At 41.3% G+C, this 18973-nt stretch overlaps 1 protein-coding gene across 2 annotated transcripts in view; it reads left to right on the forward strand.

Annotated features, from left to right (window-relative positions):
• Positions 1–16354, forward strand: part of crppa (CDP-L-ribitol pyrophosphorylase A) — a 92627-nt gene extending 76273 nt beyond the window's left edge. For both annotated transcript variants that reach the window (XM_061915531.1, XM_061915529.1), the window contains one exon: positions 15680–16354. In XM_061915531.1, coding sequence (XP_061771515.1) covers positions 15680–15784 — 105 coding nt within the window. In that variant the 3' untranslated portion in view covers positions 15785–16354. The remainder of the gene's footprint in view (positions 1–15679) is intronic.
• Positions 16355–18973: the final 2619 nt, after the last annotated feature.

Here is an 18973-nt window from a genome sequence, read left to right on the forward strand (position 1 = left end):
GCCCGTCCCCTTAAAAGGGGGGGGGGGGGTCGCACTAATATACAACGAAAACTTTAACCTTAGTCCAAACATAAATAAAAAATATAAATCCTTTGAGGTGCTTACTATGAGGTCTGCCACACCGCTGCCTCTACACTTGGCTGTTATCTACCGCCCCCCAGGGCCCTATTCGGACTTTATCAATCAATTGTCAGAGTTTGTTGCTGATCTAGTGACGCACGCCGATAATATAATTATAATGGGGGACTTTAATATCCATATGAATACCCCATCAGACCCACCGTGCGTAGCGCTCAAGTGTATAATTGATAGCTGTGGTCTTACACAAATAATAAATGAACCCACGCATCGCAACGGTAATACGATAGACCTAGTGCTTGTCAGGGGTATCACCGTTTCCGAAGTTACGATATTCTCGTATACTAAAGTATTGTCCGATCATTACCTTATAAAATTCGAGGTTCAGACGCATGTTCGTCAAACTAATAATAATAATAACTGCTATAGCAGCCGCAACATTAATACGGCCAGGACGACAACTCTTGCTGACCTACTGCCCTCGGTAATGGCCCCATTCCCAAAGTATGTGTGCTCTATTGATAACCTCACTAACAACTTTAACGACGTCCTGCGCGAACGCCCTGCGCGAAACCATTGATAACACAGCACCGCTAAAGTTAAAAAAGGCTCCAAAAAAGCGTACCCCGTAGTTTACAGAAGAAACTAGAGCTCAGAAATTATTATGTAGAAAGCTGAAACGCAAATGGCGCACGACTAAACTTGCGGTACACCATCAAGCATGGAGTGATAGTTTAATAACTTATAAACGGATGCTTACCTTAGCTAAAGCTAAATATTACTCAAATCTCATCCACTGTAATAAAAACGATCCTAAATTTTTGTTTAGTATGGTAGCATCGCTAACCCAACAAGGGACCCCTTCCATTAGCTCCACCCACTCAGCTGATGACTTTATGCAATTCTTTAATAAGAAAATTGAAGTCATTAGAAAGGAGATTAAAGACAATGCGTCCCAGCTACAACTGGGTTCTATTAACACAGATACGATTGTATATACGGCAGATACTGCCCTCCAAAATAGTTTCTCTCGTTTTGAGGAAATAACATGAGAGGAATTGTTACAACGTGTAAATGGAATAAAACAAACAACATGTTTACTTGACCCTCTTCCTGGGAAACTTATCAAGGAGCTTTTTGTATTATTAGGTCCATCAGTGCTAAATATATTAACTTATCACTTTCCTCTGGCACTGTTCCCCTAGCTTTCAAAAAAGCGGTTATTCATCCTCTCCTTAAAAGACCTAACCTCGATCCTGACCTTATGGTAAACTACCTTCCCTTTATTTCAAAAATCCTCGAAAAAATTGTTGCGAAGCAGTTAAATGAACCCTTAGCGTCTAACAATCTACGTGAAACCTTTCAATCCGGTTTCAGGGCAAATCACTCTACGGAGACAGCCCTCGCAAAAATGACTAAAGATCTATTGCTAACGATGGATTCCGATGAGTCATCTATGTTGCTTCTCCTCGATCTTAGCGCTGCTTTCGATACCGTCGATCATAATATTTTATTAGAACGTATCAAAACATGAATTGGTATGTCAGACTTAGCCCTGTCTTGGTTTAACTCTTATCTTACTGATAGGATGCAGTGCGTCTCCCATAACAATGTGACCTCGGACTACGTTAAGGTAACGTGTGGAGTTCCCCAGGGTTCAGTCCTTGGCCCTGCACTCTTCAGCATATACATGCTGCCGCTAGGTGACATCATACGCAAATACGGTGTTAGCTTTCACTGTTATGCTGATGACACCCAACTCTACATGCCCCTAAAGCTGACCAACACGCCGGATTGTAGTCAGCTGGAGGCGTGTCTTAAGGAAATTAAACAATGGATGTCCGCTAACTTTTTGCAACTCAACGCCAAAAAAACGGAAATGCTGATTATCGGTCCTGCTAGACACCGACCTCGATTTAATAATACAACTTTAACATTTGACAACCAAACAATTAAACAAGGTGACTCGGTAAAGAATCTGGGTATTATCTTCGACCCAACTCTCTCCTTTGAGCCACACATTAAAAGTGCTACTAAAACGGCCTTCTTTCATCTCCGTAATATCGCTAAAATTCGCTCCATTCTGTCCACTTAAGACGCCGAGATCATTATCCATGCGCTTGTTACGTCTCGCCTCGATTACTGCAACGTATTATTTTCGGGTCTCCCCATGTCTAGCATTAAAAGATTACAGTTGGTACAAAATGCGGCTGCTAGACTTTTGACAAGAACAAGAAAGTTTGATCATATTACGCCTATACTGGCTCACCTGCACTGGCTTCCTGTGCACTAAAGATGTGACTTTAAGGTTTTACTACTTACGTATGAAATACTACACGGTCTAGCTCCATCCTATCTTGCCGATTGTATTGTACCATATGTCCCGGCAAGAAATCTGCGTTCAAAGGACTCCGGCTTATTAGTGATTCCCAAAGCCCAAAAAAAGTCTGCGGGCTATAGAGCTCTCCCGGTAACAGTTTGAGATGCCACCTCAGTAGAAGCATTTAAGTCTCACCTTAAAACTCATTTGTATACTCTAGCCTTTAAATAGACTCCTTTTTTAGACCAGTTGATCTGCCGTTTCTTTTCTTTTTCTCCTATGTCCCACTCTCCCTTGTGGAGGGGGTCCGGTCCGATCCGGTGGCCATGTACTGCTTGCCTGTGTATCGGCTGGGGACATCTCTGCGCTGCTGATCCGCCTCCGCTTGGGGTGGTTTCCTGCTGGCTCTGCTGTGAACGGGACTCTCGCTGCTGTGTTGGATCCGCTTTGGACTGGACTCACGCGGCTGTGTTGGATCCATTATGGATTGAACTTTCACAGTATCATGTTAGACCTGCTCGACATCCATTGCTTTCTTCCTCTCCAAGGTTCTCATAGTCATTGTCACCGACGTCCCACTGGGTGTGAGTTTTCCTTGCCCTTATGTGGGCCTATCGAGGATGTCGTAATGGTTTGTACAGCCCTTTGAGACACTAGTGATTTAGGGCTATATAAGTAAACATTGATTGATTGATTGATATATTAATGCAGTATGAACAAGAATGTTTTAATGTAGACACATAGAATCATCATACTGGTGTGATTCTAATCATCAAGTGTTTATTCAAGGCTAAGGCAAAATATAGAAATATATATATCATGTGTCGTGACATGGCCTAAAAATATTGAGATATTAATAAAAGGCCATATCGCCCAGCCCTACTTGGTATTAATACAAACTCTGTTTCCATATGAGTTGGGAAATTGTGTTATATGTAAATATAAAAGTAATACAATAATTTGCAAATCATTTTCAACCCATATTCAGTTGCATATGCTACAAAGACAGCATTTAATGTTCAAACTGATAAACATTTTTTGTTTTTTTTGCAAATAATCATTAACTTTAGAATTTGATGCCAGCAACACGTGACAAAGAAGTTGGGAAATGTGGCAATAAATACTGATAAAGTTGAGAAATACTCAAACACTTATTTGGAACATCCCACAGGTGTGCAGGCTAATTGGGAGCAGGTGGGTGCCATTATGGTTTATGTGGTTTGTGCAGCCCTTTGAGACACTAGTGATTTAGGGCTATATAAGTAAACTTTGATTGATTGATTGATTGATTGATTATTATCATTCAAGGCTAAGGCAAAATATAGAAATATATATATCATGTGTCGTGACATGGCCTAAAAATATTGAGATATTAATAAAAGGCCATATCGCCCAGCCCTACTTGGTATTAATACAAACTCTGTTTCCATATGAGTTGGGAAATTGTGTTATATGTAAATATAAAAGTAATACAATGATTTGCAAATCATTTTCAACCCATATTCAGTTGCATATGCTACAAAGACAGCATTTGATGTTCAAACTGATAAACATTTTTTGTTTTTTTTGCAAATAATCATTAACTTTAGAATTTGATGCCAGCAACACGTGACAAAGAAGTTGGGAAATGTGGCAATAAATACTGATAAAGTTGAGAAATACTCAAACACTTATTTGGAACATCCCACAGGTGTGCAGGCTAATTGGGAGCAGGTGGGTGCCATTATGGTTTATGTGGTTTGTGCAGCCCTTTGAGACACTAGTGATTTAGGGCTATATAAGTAAACTTTGATTGATTGATTGATTATTGGGTATGAAAGCAGGTTCCATGAAATGCTAAGTAATTCACAAAAAAGGATGGGGCGAGGGTCACCAATTTGTAAGCAAATTGTCGAACAGTTTTAAAACAACATTTCTCAACGAGCTATTGCAAGGAATTTAGGGATTTTACCATTTACGGTCCGTAAAATCAAAAGGTTCAGAGAATCTGGAGAAATCACTGCATGTAAGCGATGGTATTACAAACCTTTGATCCCTCAGGTGGTACTGCATCAAAAACCGACATCATTGTGTAAAGGATATCACCACATGGGCTCAGGAACACTTCATAAAATCACTGTCAGTAACTATAGTTGGTTGCTAGTGCAAGTTAAAACTCTACTATGCAAAGCAACACCCATTCATCAACAACACCAAGGATCGCCACTGGCATCGCTGGGCCCGAGCTCAACTAAGATGGACTGATGCAAAATGGAAAAAGTGTTCTGTGGTCTGATGAGTCCACATTTCAAATAATATTTGGAAACTGTGGACGTGGTGTCCTCCGGAACAAAAAGGAAAATAACCATCCGGATTGTTATAGGCGCAAAGTTCAAAAGCCATCATCTGTGATGGTATGGGGGTGTATTAGTGCCCAAGGCATGGGCAACTTCCACATCTGTGAAGGCACCATTACTGCTGAATGGTCCATACAGGTTTTGGAGCAACATATGTTGTCATCCAAGCAACATTATCATGAATGCTCCTGCTTATTTCAGCAAGACAATGCCAAGCCACGTGTTACAACAGTGTGGTTTCGTAGTACAAGGGTGCAGGTACTTTCCTGGCCCGCCTGTCTCCCATCAAAAATGTGTGGCGCATTATAAAGCGTAAAATACGACAACGGAGACCCCGGACTGTTAAACGACTAAAGTTCTACATAAAACAAGAATGAGAAATAATTCCACTTTCAAAGCTTCAACAATTAGTTTCCTCAGTTCCCAAAACGTTTGTTACATCGTCTTTTCTTTTAAAAACACTCACAGTGGCGAACATGCCCTTTGCCAACTACTTTGGCACGTGTTGCAGCCAAGAAATTCTAAGTTAATTATTATTTGCAAAAAAAAAAAAAAGTTTATGAGTTTTAACATCAAATATCTTGTCTTTGTAGTGCATTCAACTGAATGTGGTTTGAAAATGATTTGCAAATCATTGTATTCCGTTTATATTTACATCTAACACAATTTCCCAACTCATATGGAAACGGGGTTTGTAAGTTAACCAGGATCGAGTGCATTTTCGCCGTTTTTAACAATCCATATTTTTCTTAGCATTTATCACAGGAACATGATCTTGTATCAGCAGTATCGTCTTGACAAGAACTGTCTGATCACACTGCTTTCATGTAAATCAATTCATCTGTGAAATTTTTTACGCACACGATAACCGTTATATGAAATGTTCATATTGTTGCATCCCAAATCTGCAATGACAATATTTCTATTAAAGTAAATAACTGTAAACACTTTTGGCTTGAAGGTCCATGAAGTGAAGATTTGTGGTGGAAAGTGGTTAATAAAAGCAAATGGCAACCAGCTGACGACACTTTGGTTCAGTCTTACGAGGAGGAACCTGTGGTTTTAAACAGGTGATCTCCACAAGCTTGTGTGCCACGGTTTTTCCTCTCGAAGACTCAACTTTGCCAGCTGGGTGCATTTCTGCTTGCAAACTGGTTTAATCATTTCCTCACGTTAGCACGGATTTGTGGAAAAACGCTTTTGCTAAAGGCCATCAACTCTGATGACAACCTGGAGACACGTTAATCCACCAGGGATCACGTTGCCCCTCCGTAGGAAACAAGGCGGCGTTTACACCAAATCTGATGTTCTTGCCCTCAAGTGACACAGATCGGATATTTTTTTGACAGTCTGAACGCTCCGAATCTGATCTTTTGGCATCAGGTTCAGGCCAAATCAGAGGTAGTCCACATCCTTTTGGAGTCTGATTTGTTAAAATGTGACCTGTTTGCAACTTTTACGTCATCTTTGGGTGATCTACATCAAGTAGATGTTTCATCACAACATCGTCTACTCATTTGTGCACTAATTAGTTTATATATCCAGTCATCCATCAATGAATTTTTAATTTCTACTATCCAGCAGTCAATTTATCCACTTATTCATTTGTGCATTCACCAGTTCATACTGTCTTCCATAATTAATCCATTCTACAACCCACTGTTCTTTTCTTCCACTTCATCAGTTCATCAGTCATCCATAAATAATCCATTATACTAGCCAACAGTCCTTTCATCCACTAATTCATTTGTGCATCCATCAGTTCATACATTCATTCATCCCTAATTAATCCATACTATTACAAACAGTCTTTTCATCCATATACATTCATTTGTACACTAATCAGTTCATACATTCAGTCATCTATCAGTGAATTAGTCCATTCTACCACCAGTCTATTCATCCACTCATTCATTTGCGCATCCATCAGTTCATACATTCAGTCATCCATAAATAATCAATTATATTACCAAACAGTCCTTTCATCCATACACATTCATTTGTACACTAATCAGTTCATACATTCAGTCATCTATCAGTGAATTAGTTCATTCTACCACCCAACAATCTATTCATCCACTCATTCATTTGCGCATCCATCAGTTCATACATTCAGTCATCCATAAATAATCCATTCTATTACCAAACAGTCCTTCCATCCATACACATTCATTTGTGCACTAATCAGTTCATACATTCAGTCATCCATCAATTAATTAATCATTTCTCTTATCCAGCAGTCCATTAATCTACTCATTCATTTATGCATCCATCACTTCATACATTCAGTCATCAATCATTGAATCAATCACTTCTACTACATTCTTTTCTTCCACTCTGTCATTTATGCATTCATCAGTTCAAGCACTCAGTCACCCATCAATTAGTAATTTCTACTATGGAAACCTATTCTTCCACTTATTGATTTGTGCATTCATCAGTTTATACATTCAGTCATCCATCAGTGAATTAATCCACTCTACCATCTAACAGTCTATTCATCCACTCATTCATTTGCACATTCATCAGTTTAAACATTCAGTTATCCATTAATGAATTAACCTATTCTACTGTCAGTCTATTCACCCACTCATTCATTTGTGCATTCATCAGTTCAAGCATCAGTCATCCATCAGTGAATTAATCTATTCAACTATCTTGTAGTCCATTCATCCACTCATTCAGTTGTGCATACATCAGTGAAGTAATCATGTCTACTATGCAACAGTCCATTCATCCACTCATTCATTGCTGCATCCATCAGTTCAACAATTCAGTCATCCATCAGTGAATTAACACATTCTACTGTCAGTCTATTCATCCACTCATTTGCAAATTCATCAGTTCAAACATTAAGTCATCCATCAGTGAATTAATCCATTCAACTATCTAGAAGTCCATTCATCCACTCATTCATTCGTGCATTCATCAGTTCAAATATTCAGTCATCCATCAGTGAATTAATCCATTCAACTATCTCGCAGTCCATTCATCCACTCATTCAGTTGTGCATACATCAGTGAATTAATCCATTCTTCTATGCAACAGTCTATTCATCCACTCATTTGCACATTCATCAGTTCAAGCATTCAGTCATCCATCAGTAAATTAATCCATTCAACTATCTTGGAGTCTATTCATCCACTCATTCAGTTGTGCATACATCAGTGAAGTAATCTATTCTACTATGCAGCAGTCCATTCATCCACTCGTTCATGTATGCATTCATCAGTTCAAATATTCAGTCATCCATCAGTGAATTAATCCATTCAACTATCTCGCAGTCCATTCATCCACTCATTCAGTTGTGCATACATCAGTGAAGTAATCCATTCTACTATGCAACAGTCCATTAATACACTCATTCATTTGCACATTCATCAGTGAATTAACCCATTCTATTGTCAAACAGTCTATTCATCCACTCATTTGCACATTCATCAGTTCAAGCATTCAGTCATCCATCAGTGAATTAAACCATTCAACTATCTTGGAGTCTATTCATCCACTCATTCAGTTGTGCATACATCAGTGAAGTAATCTATTCTACCATGCAACAGTCCATTCATCCATTCGTTCATTTATTCAGTCATCCATCAGTGAATTAATCCATTCAAATATTTCGCAGTCCATTCATCCACTCATTCAGTTGTGCATACATCAGTGAAGTAATCCATTCTACTATGCAACAGTCCATTCATCCACTCATTCTACTGTCAAACAGTCTATTCATCCACTCATTTGCACATTCATCAGTTCAAGCAGTCAGTCATCCATCAGTGAATTAAACCATTCAACTATCTTGGAGTCTATTCATCCACTCATTCCGTTGTGTATACATCAGTGAAGTAATCTATTCTACTATACACCAGTCCATTCATCCACTCGTTCATTTATGCATTCATCAGTTCAAATATTCAGTCATCCATCAGTGAATTAATCCATTCAGATATCTCGCAGTCCATTCATCCACTCATTCAGTTGTGCATACATCAGTGAAGTAATCCATTCTACTATGCAACAGTCCATTCATCCACTCATTCTACTGTCAAACAGTCTATTCATCCACTCATTTGCACATTCATCAGTTCAAGCATTCAGTCATCCATCATTGAATTAATCCATTCAACTATCTTGGAGTCTATTCATCCACTCATTTAGCTGTGCATACATCAGTGAAGTAATCTATTCTACTATGCAGCAATCCATTCATCCACTAGTTCATTTATGCATTCATCAGTTCAAATTTTCAGTCATCCATCAGTGAAAAAATCCATTCAACTATTTCGCAGTCCATTCATCCACTCATTCAGTTGTGCATACATCAGTGAAGTAATCCTTTCTACTATGCAACAGTCCATTCATCCAATCATTAATCCGTGCATTCATCAGTTCAAACATTCCGTCATCCATCAGTGAATTAATCCATTCAACTATCTCGCAGTCCATTCATCCACTCATTCAGTTGTGCATACATCAGTGAATTAAGTTATTCTTCTACGCAACAGTCTATTCATCCACTTGCGCATTCATCAGTTCAAGCATTCAGTCATCCATCAGTGAATTAATCCATTCAACTAATATGGAGTCCATTCATCCACTCATTCAGTTGTGCATCCATCAGTGAAGTAATCAATTTTACTATGCAACAGTCCATTCATCCACTCATTCATTTGTGCATTCATCAGCTCAAACATTCAGTCATCCATCAGTGAATTAATCCATTCAACTATCTCGCAGTCCATTCATCCACTCATTCAGTTGTACATACATCAGTGAATTAATTTATTCTTCTACGCAACATTTTATTCATCCACTCATTCATTTGCACGTTCATCAGTTTAAACATTCAGTCATTCATCAGTGAATTAACCCATTCTACTGTCGAACAGTCTATTCATCCACTCATTCAGTTGTGCATACATCAATTCAAACATTCAGTCATTCATTCTACTATATAACAATCTCTTCATCCGTCATTGCATTCACCTAGCGATCCACTCATTCATCAGTTGATTGATCCAGTCATCTATGGGTCAATCGACCATGGTTCAGCCATTCATCCACCGATCAAGCAATGCTTTCATTCAGCCATTCATCAAGACATACTCATCAGTCAGTAAATCCAATCCTTAAACCATGAGTACCCTCATCCACACATCCATCAGTCCCTTCTTTCTTTCACCTATTCATCCAAGTGTCATGTGACCTCTCCTCCATGCTGGTTGTGATTAGCGCGGAGAACTTGAGGAGGGTTTCGGGTGGCCACGCGACATTAGTTACGGTCAGGCCCGATTCCACGCTCGTCCCTCTCACATCCTCACGTACACCAGAAGGCCCGCTTTACTTTATTTTACAATAGATTAGATTAGACGAGACGGGAGCCTGGGTTCCGCAGCAGTGGTGAGTGGCACGCAAGCGTAAAAAGAAGCAAAGCCCCATGAGAGTGGACTTTAGAGGCGTGGCGCTGAAGAAGGTTGAAACGTGGTCAACTCTGAGCGTTGTCTGTGGGAAGATGGAAAGCAGGTCCAAGTAAATCAAAGCAGGGAGTTTGTGTCCTGCGAGGAATGTTGGGGGAGTGAAACGCTCTCAAAGTTCACGAGGAGAACCAAAAGAACTACAGCAGACTTAAGAGAAAGTCAACAATTGGTGGCTTTCTCTCAGATCTGAACTTCACAGGACGTCGCGTCAGCGCTAATTTGGGAGGGTGAGAAATTGCTTTAATTTCCTCGCATTCTTTTTGGGAAATTGTTCTCGTGTGTTAGAAGAACGAGAATGGAACACGGGAGTCGCGCATAAACGAAGATAGAGGTTCCCAGTTGTTGTTGGCAACGTCTTAGAATTAACCTTTGTTGTGTTAGAAGAATACGAACACGATGAATGTTATTTATGCACTCTCACACACATACCGGATTTTCCAGACTACAGAGCGCACCGGCATATAAACCACACCCACTACATTTTAGAAGAAAACAGTATCTTCCATATATTAGCCACACCGGACTATAAGACGCAAATATATACGTTGTGAAATAATTTTTTTTAACACAGAAAGATTTGTTTACATACCTTAATTGTTACCAAACAGTGTCTGCAACACGGCAGCAAAACGGCTGATCAAACAAAACAGAAGTCATCGTAATAGACCCACTAGCTGCGGAAGCTAGCTCTCCAATCAGCTCCCCACGGTGACGTTTTGGAGAAATTACGAAAACTCAAACAAGACAAAAATCTTGCCGTTGTAAGTTATAAAATACTAACACTCTGAAACGTGTTAGCATATTAGCTAATGATAACGGCGCTAGCTTGATTTTACAGTACGATCGCACGTCCAAACATGCATGAAAACTCTATTATCAAACATGTCACTGTTTAGTAAGTATGCATTGTTTTAGTTATATTGTAAAACATACGAACGTTGCTTTGGGTAATGAATGAAGAATCCATACAAGTAGACACACTAGAGACGGCACTTGCACTTCCGCTTCAAGGCACTAAACAGAAGGAAATGCTGTAGACGTTCAACTTGTAACTCGTCCAAAAGATGGCGCCATAGCACAAACAATAACAGTTTTTTGGAATACAAAACATTATGGCTGTTACTAAATAAAAAATTCCATCAAGCCACAGGGTTCAAAGCGTTGGAATAAAAATTTAGCGGCTTATAGTACAGAAAATAGGGTATATGATAGGCTGACCATACGTCCTTTTTTCCCCGGACATGTTCTCTTTTGCGGTCGTTTTTTTTTAAATGCATCAAATATCCGGCATTTTGAATTAGGGTTGCGTGTATTTTCAATGTAGGTCCAAGGTTAAGTTACTGTGTATATATATATATATATATATATATATATATATATATATATATTTGAAATACTCGAGTTGGTGAATTCTAGCTGTAAATATTGTAGTGGCTGGCTACGGGGTGTTAGCCAATGGCTTTGGCTGGGAGGCGGGACTTACGGGGAAGTTAGGGAAGTGACGCCATTGACAGGAAGCGTTGGTTTGAGTTTTGCCGGGAAAAGGAAATAGACTTCTTGGTAAACACTAAGGTGAGTGTAAAGTCAACATTTTTAACTCAAGTAAGTAAATGAGTTATTTTAGTATTTGTGAGTCCATGGAAACTTCACTTTTATCTCCCGCTGGATCCACATCATTCGAGGATGAAGACAGGCTAGCTGTTAGCTTCAAGCTAACCAGCACCCGAGCAGACTCCTCCACCTCAAAAACATACTTTGCAGGTCAAAAAAACAGGGCAGTTGTTTGCCTTTTGAAGTGTTAATGTGTGAGGAGTGTTCAAAAGGAGTCTTTTGAAGAAGTGGCTGACAAGTTAGCCTCGCTGACAGTGACGTCATCACCGTCTTTGTTTACTGAAACAGAGATGGTGACTGTGTATTATGATGAACGCGATAGATTTATCAGATACATTTTTTATTATCTATAGCAGGGGTGTCAAAAGTGTGCCAAAGAGGCCATTTGCGGCCCACAGCTAATGTTTTAAAGGCCCACAGCACATTCTAAAAATACTATTAAAATAAACTAAAACATAACAAAAGTGAAATAAAAAAGCTTAAAGGTGAAATGTAATTTAGAAAAAGTTGCAATGTTGACTAATAAAACAAAGCTGTTTTTTTTAACTGTCATTGCTCAAAACATAATATTGAATCAAAATCAATAATCAAAATCGACCGACCTGGCAGGCCCAAAAGCATTGTGAGGGTCTGCTGGGAACGTCTGGCAGAGTCTCCTGTCAGAGAAAGTTTCAATTCCCACCTCCGGAAGAACTTCGAACATGTCACGAGGGAGGTGCTGGACATTGAGTCCGAGTGGACCATGTTCCGCACCTCTATTGTCGAAGCGGCTGATCGGAGCTGTGGCCGCAAGGTAGTTGGTGCCTGTCGGGGCACCATCTACCTTGCGGTGAGGGATGCCGTCAAGCTGAAGAAGGAGTCCTATCGGGTCCTTTTGGCTCATAGGACTCCGGAGGTAGTGGACAGGTACCGACAGGCCAAGCGGTGTGCGGCTTCAGCGGTCGCTGAGGCAAAAACTCGGACATGGGAGGAGTTCGGGGAAGCCATGGAAAACGACTTCCGGACAGCTTCGAAGCGATTCTGGACCACCGTCCACCGCCTCAGGAAGGGGAAGCAGTGCACTATCAACACCGTGTATGGTGCGGATGGTGTTCTGCTGATCTCAACTGCGGATGTTGTGGATAGGTGGAAGGAATACTTCGAAGACCTCCTCAATCCCACCAACACGTCTTCCTATGAGGAATCAGTGCCTGGGGAATCTGTGGTGGACTCTCCTATTTCTGGGGCTGAGGTCGCTGAGGTAGTTAAAAAGCTCCTCGGTGGCAAGGCCCCGGGGGTGGACGAGATCCGCCCAGAGTTCCTTGAGGCTCTGGATGCTGTGGGGCTGTCTTGGTTGACAAGACTCTGCAGCATCGCGTGGACATCGGGGGCGGTACCTCTGGATTGGCAGACCGGGGTGGTGGTTCCTCTCTTTAAGAAGGGGGACCGGAGGGTGTGTTCCAACTATCGTGGGATCCCACTCCTCAGCCTTCCCGGTAAGGTTTATTCAGGTGTACTGGAGAGGAAGCTACGCCGGATAGTCGAACCTCGGATTCAGGAGGAACAGTGTGGTTTTCGTCCTGGTCGTGGAACTGTGGACCAGCTCTATACTCTCGGCAGGGTTCTTGAGGGTGCATGGGAGTTTGCCCAACCAGTCTACATGTGCTTTGTGGACTTGGAGAAGGCATTCGACCGTGACCCTCGGGAAGTCCTGTGGGGAGTGCTCAGAGAGTATGGGGTATCGGACTATGTTATTGTGGCGGTCCGCTCCCTGTACGATCAGTGCCAGAGCTTGGTCCGCATTGCCGGCAGTAAGTCGAACACATTTCCAGTGAGGGTTGGACTCCGCCAAGGCTGTCCTTTGTCACCGATTCTGTTCATAACTTTTATGTACAGAATTTCTAGGCGCAGTCAAGGCGTTGAGGGGTTCCGGTTTGGTGACCGCAGGATTAGGTCTCTGCTTTTTGCAGATGATGTGGTCCTGATGGCTTCATCTGACCGGTATCTTCAGCGCTCACTGGATCGGTTTGCAGCCGAGTGTGAAGCGACCGGAATGAGAATCAGCACCTCCAAGTCCGAGTCCATGGTTCTCGCCCGGAAAAGGGTGGAGTGCCATCTCCGGGTTGGGAAGGAGCCCCTGCCCCAAGTGGAGGAGTTCAAATACCTAGGAGTCTTGTTCACGAGTGGGGGAAGAGTGGATCGTGAGATCGACAGGCGGATCGGTGCGGCGTCTTCAGTAATGCGGACGTTGTACCGATCCGTTGTGGTGAAGAAGGAGCTGAGCCGGAAGGCAAAGCTCTCAATTTACCGGTCAATCTACGTTCCCATCCTCACCTATGGTCATGAGCTTTGGGTCATGACCGAAAGGATAAGATCTCGGGTACAAGCGGCCGAAATGAGTTTCCTCAGCCGTGTGGCGGGGCTCTCCCTTAGAGATAGGGTGAGAAGCTCTGCCATCCGGGAGGAGCTCAAAGTAAAGCCGCTGCTCCTCCACATCGAGAGGAGCCAGATGAGGTGGTTTGGGCATCTGGTCAGGATGCCACCCGAACGCCTCTCTAGGGAGGTGTTTAGGGCACGTCCAACCGGTAGGAGGCCACGGAGAAGACCCAGGACACGTTGGGAAGACTATGTCTTTCGGCTGGCCTGGGAACGCCTCGGGATCCCCCGGGAAGAGCTAGACGAAGTGGCTGGGGAAAGGGAAGTCTGGGTTTCCCTGCTTTGGGTGTTGCCCCCGCGACCCGACCTCGGATAAGCGGAAGAAGATGGATGGATGGAAAATCAATATTATGAATTATTGACCTATCCAAGGTTCCCATTACTTCACATCAAATATTCCACTAAGAAAAATATTTGTGGTTGAAGATTGTGCCTATTTTGTGTGTTTGCCATTAAAAACAGTGTTGACAAAAAATGGTGGAAAAACAAACAAATAAAAACGAAAACATTTTGAAATGAGGGATAGATGTGAAGTTGATGTAGACTCCAGAGATTTAAGCGTTAAATATAAAATGTATGTATGCCCTGGCACACCATTATCATCATTTCATGACCCAAGCAAAACACTTTTTACACTTTTAATACTGAAATAAATACAACTACAACTTATTAAATAAAAAAATAGAAAAAACTACCAGCAGCGGTAAAGTTTAGATCCATGAAGGAAAGAAGAAAGTGAATGAATGTTTATAAATGAATACAATTACATATGTATACACGTTTTATTTTTTTTATTTTTTTTAATGAATTAACGTTTATGACAACCTTTTTCCAAAACACGGTATAGAATGTGAGGTACAACAGGATAATGAATCTTTATAATTTGTTTTCAAAGTGCTTACAAAAAGTGGGACCCCAAAAATGTATTGTGGAACCCCATTTTTATGACTTGATGGGGTCCCTGGGATCCCATTTTAAAAATCTCTAGCGCCAACACAGCAGTCAACAGAGGAGAAAAAATGCTTTATTTAAATAAATATATTATTTATAATGCGAATTCGAGTATCATTGGCAAATTTTCACCTAGCGTTGCTTGGCGTGCTGCCCACCACATGTGTCCTCTTTTTGGAATTTCAGAATATGGTCAGCTTAGTATATAATAATGGGGTCAGGCCTGGAGTGAGAATGGCTGTGCATTAGTTTAGATTCCTTCCAAAAGCGCAGTAAACCTACAAAAGCTAGAGAGACTGAATCGCCCGACCTTTCGATTGCTCGGGCTTCCCTCCAACGTTGCTGTTTGGACTTAGTCCTGTTTTGTAGAATGAAGTGTCAAACCTCAGTAAGACCCATGGAGGACTCTGCCTTCCTTACAAGGGAGACTACCAATGCCGTCAACTTCATGCGTCATAATATTGTTTCTTTGACTGCTTTTTGTTCAGGACCCCGAGTGTTGGGAGAGGTCTGTGTCAAAGGTCGCAGAGATGACGTCCGCCTTGATACGAGAGCGGAACCCCGTGTTCGCTGGACAACTTCTGCAGGCCTGACGCCGCAAAAATGGCCATCGTACATCATGAACACGTGTTTACATGTGTGACTAAAGGAGAACTGGGATTTTTTTTTTCTCTAAATTCCTGAAATGAAAAAGTTTTTCCAAGCCAGAAGCTGTCACTTCTCTGCCTGGTCCACGTCTTCTAGATTGGGAGATCAACGCAGATCTTGATGCGAGTGCTTTCAAAGGCAAGGACTTTGACATGGGTAATTGTTGGAATGTTCCTTTAATGCCCTCCGGTAGCTGATTTTTTTTCCTGGGTTTTTAAGCACTCGTAAAAAAAAGAAAAAAAAAGGTTAAGCTGGCTTTTTTGCGATAAACTTTTACAGAGTGAAGACGAATAAAATTTGGTTTGTCGTCCCACATTCCCATTAAAGCAGGTCTCAAACTCACTTCACCAGAGGGACACTGGATGCAGAGTCTGGGTTGAGGCTGGGCCACAAGAAAAGAGTTCTTTAAAAAATGTTTGCATACTCCTCAGCATGTCTAGTTGTATAATGACGTTTCAAATTGTATCCCTTGTGCACCGCAACTTTCTCTGTGTAAATAAATATTGCATCTCCCACTTTTCCTGGAATTGGCTTTGCTCGTCACAAACCTTTCTCTTCACTGCAGGCTTTGAAAAAGACATGTTTGTGGAATATATTTGTATTCAGCCAAAGCACAGAGAATAATGTTATTCCCGCAACGTGTGTCTTTCCGCTTTTCCTCCCTACAGAAACACGGCGGTTGGCGGATAATAAATAATACCAGGATAGCGAGCGCAAAAAAGTGACGGCTCCTGTCTCCCGGAGTGTGATCCGGCGTCATATCGAAATATATGTAGTGTGTGTGTAAAATATATGTAAAAAAAAACAAAAACTATTTGAATTGGTCCAGGTTATTGGGGACTGTTATTACTGACAGACTAGTGTCGTAGTGCGACTGCAACCAGGCACATAAGAAAACCCTCGTCTCGATGGCAACGTCTCTGTCGCTTTCACTCATTTGCCGCTTTTCCACTAATGCAGGGGTAGGCAACCCAGAACGTTGAAAGAGCCATTTTGGACCCAAATAACATAACGCTGTCAAGCACCATTCATACAAAACTTGCGGCCGCACTAACATTAAACTTTTATATTAAAAGGTGGGGGCCGCAAAATATCGTCTCGCGGGCCGCAATTGGATGAACCAGGAACCAACATTTTGTTTGATATGTAGTTTTTAATTGACACCTGACAGTGTTGGTTGCCACCTGTAGTTAGTATTTTTAAATACTATTTCCATGTACTTTGAAACAGATTAAATATTTGTGTTCTACCGAGTGTACTGTGATGCAGTGTCTCGTAACTATAGGGACCATTTTTGGGTCACGAGCACCTCCAAGAGAGCCACGAAAAAAAAAAAAAAATTCAGATGTGGTCCATTTAGGCCACAGCAGTACCTGGATTGTAGTACACTTTTCCACCACTTGTGGCAGTCATTACAATGTCGAACAATCAAAAGACCTCTACAGCTACAGTCATAGAAGTTTCTTGATTAATTGCAAAAATTATGACTAAAGTGATGAAGCTGTATTTTCATTTGCACCTCAATTGTATTAGCAGCAGTGGCAGGCCGTGTGTTTCCTACTTAGGCCTTCAGTGATGTCCGACTTCAATGATTACCTTTAAAAATACCATAATTGATGTCACCACATGGCCACTGCTGGAGAAATACTATAGAGGAACACTGGGCATTTAATCACATCAATCGTATACAAAATGAGTTATTTTCTGGCGCATAAATTAAAACATATCCTATGTGGTACTGTCAAAACTAAAAATTAAAAAAACATTAAAAGTGAAAAAATTAAATATTTGTACTTACAATTTGTAGGACTTATTTGAGCCATAAAAGCCAGTGGTACCCCTCGTCGGCAGCTTATTCAAGTGGAAATGGCGGGCATTTCTCCATTTCATCGCCAGAACAGCTGAGCCAGCTTCCGAGGTTGGCCGACATCGCCTCACAAGATGTAGTTTCTCTTTAAATATCCTTCTTGAAAATGGCCTTGCAAATATATATCTGCCACTTAATCAACATTTTATTCTCTTTCTCTGCTATCCCGGTCTGGCTAAGATGCTAAAATGAAACTTGCGAATGGATACTCACTTTGGAATGACAAGTGTGTATCCAATCACAGTCTCGTTAACATCAGGTTACTGACATAGGCTATGGTCAACACCTTGTAATCCAATTGGCTGTCAAACTGTTGCTCAACTCCATCTATCCATTTTCTACCGCTTATTCCCTTTGGGGTTGCGGGGGGCGCTTGTGCCTATCTCAGCTACAATCGGGCGGAAGGCGGCGTACACCCTGGAATATTCGCCACCTCATCGCAGGGCCAACACAGATAGACGGACAACATTCACACACTAGGGTCAATTTAGTATTGCCAATCAACCTATCCCCAGGTGCATGTCTTTAGAAGTGGGAGGAAGCCGGAGTACCCAGAGGGAACCCACGCAGTCACGGGGAAGACATGCAAACTCCACACAGAAAGATCCCGAGCCTGGGATTGAACTCAGGACTACTCAGGACCTTCGTATTGTGAGGCAGACGCACTAACCCCTCTTCCACCGTGCTTCCCCTGCTCAACTCCATGTGTTCTGAAATACATCAGCTAACGGTCCCAATGAGTATCCAATCACAGGACGCATAAATGTCAGTTCAAAGCGAGGCCATCAAGAAACCCTTACTGACAATAACTCACGATCTAATTGGCTATTGCTACTGTCTATCAACTGTATGTCCCCATTCACCTACAGTGCAGGGACGCCCACTTTGTTGATTCTGAAGAACTCAGGCAGATTTCGTACAGCATGGCAACATAAGCTAGCTGAATTCTGATTAAATACAAACAAACTAAAAACAACAGCACTGAAACGAGCATATGACATGAAGAGAATATGAATACTTGTACATATTTAGGGAAAGTAAATTACAAAACAAGTTATCTTTAACTACGATGATATCTGGTTATGTTAGGCCAGCAGAGAAGGCATTGCTTGCCCTGACAGCACACCACTGATTAACAGTTAAGTTCAGAAACATATTCATAATTTATTTATTTATTTTAGCACAACATAACTATACTTAAATGCATTTTACATCGGTTTTATAAGTCACTTCTTATACAGCATATTTGGTTAGTATTTATTTTAAT

This window comes from Nerophis ophidion, linkage group LG11 (assembly GCF_033978795.1).
Source record: "Nerophis ophidion isolate RoL-2023_Sa linkage group LG11, RoL_Noph_v1.0, whole genome shotgun sequence".
Taxonomy (NCBI): domain Eukaryota; kingdom Metazoa; phylum Chordata; class Actinopteri; order Syngnathiformes; family Syngnathidae; genus Nerophis; species Nerophis ophidion.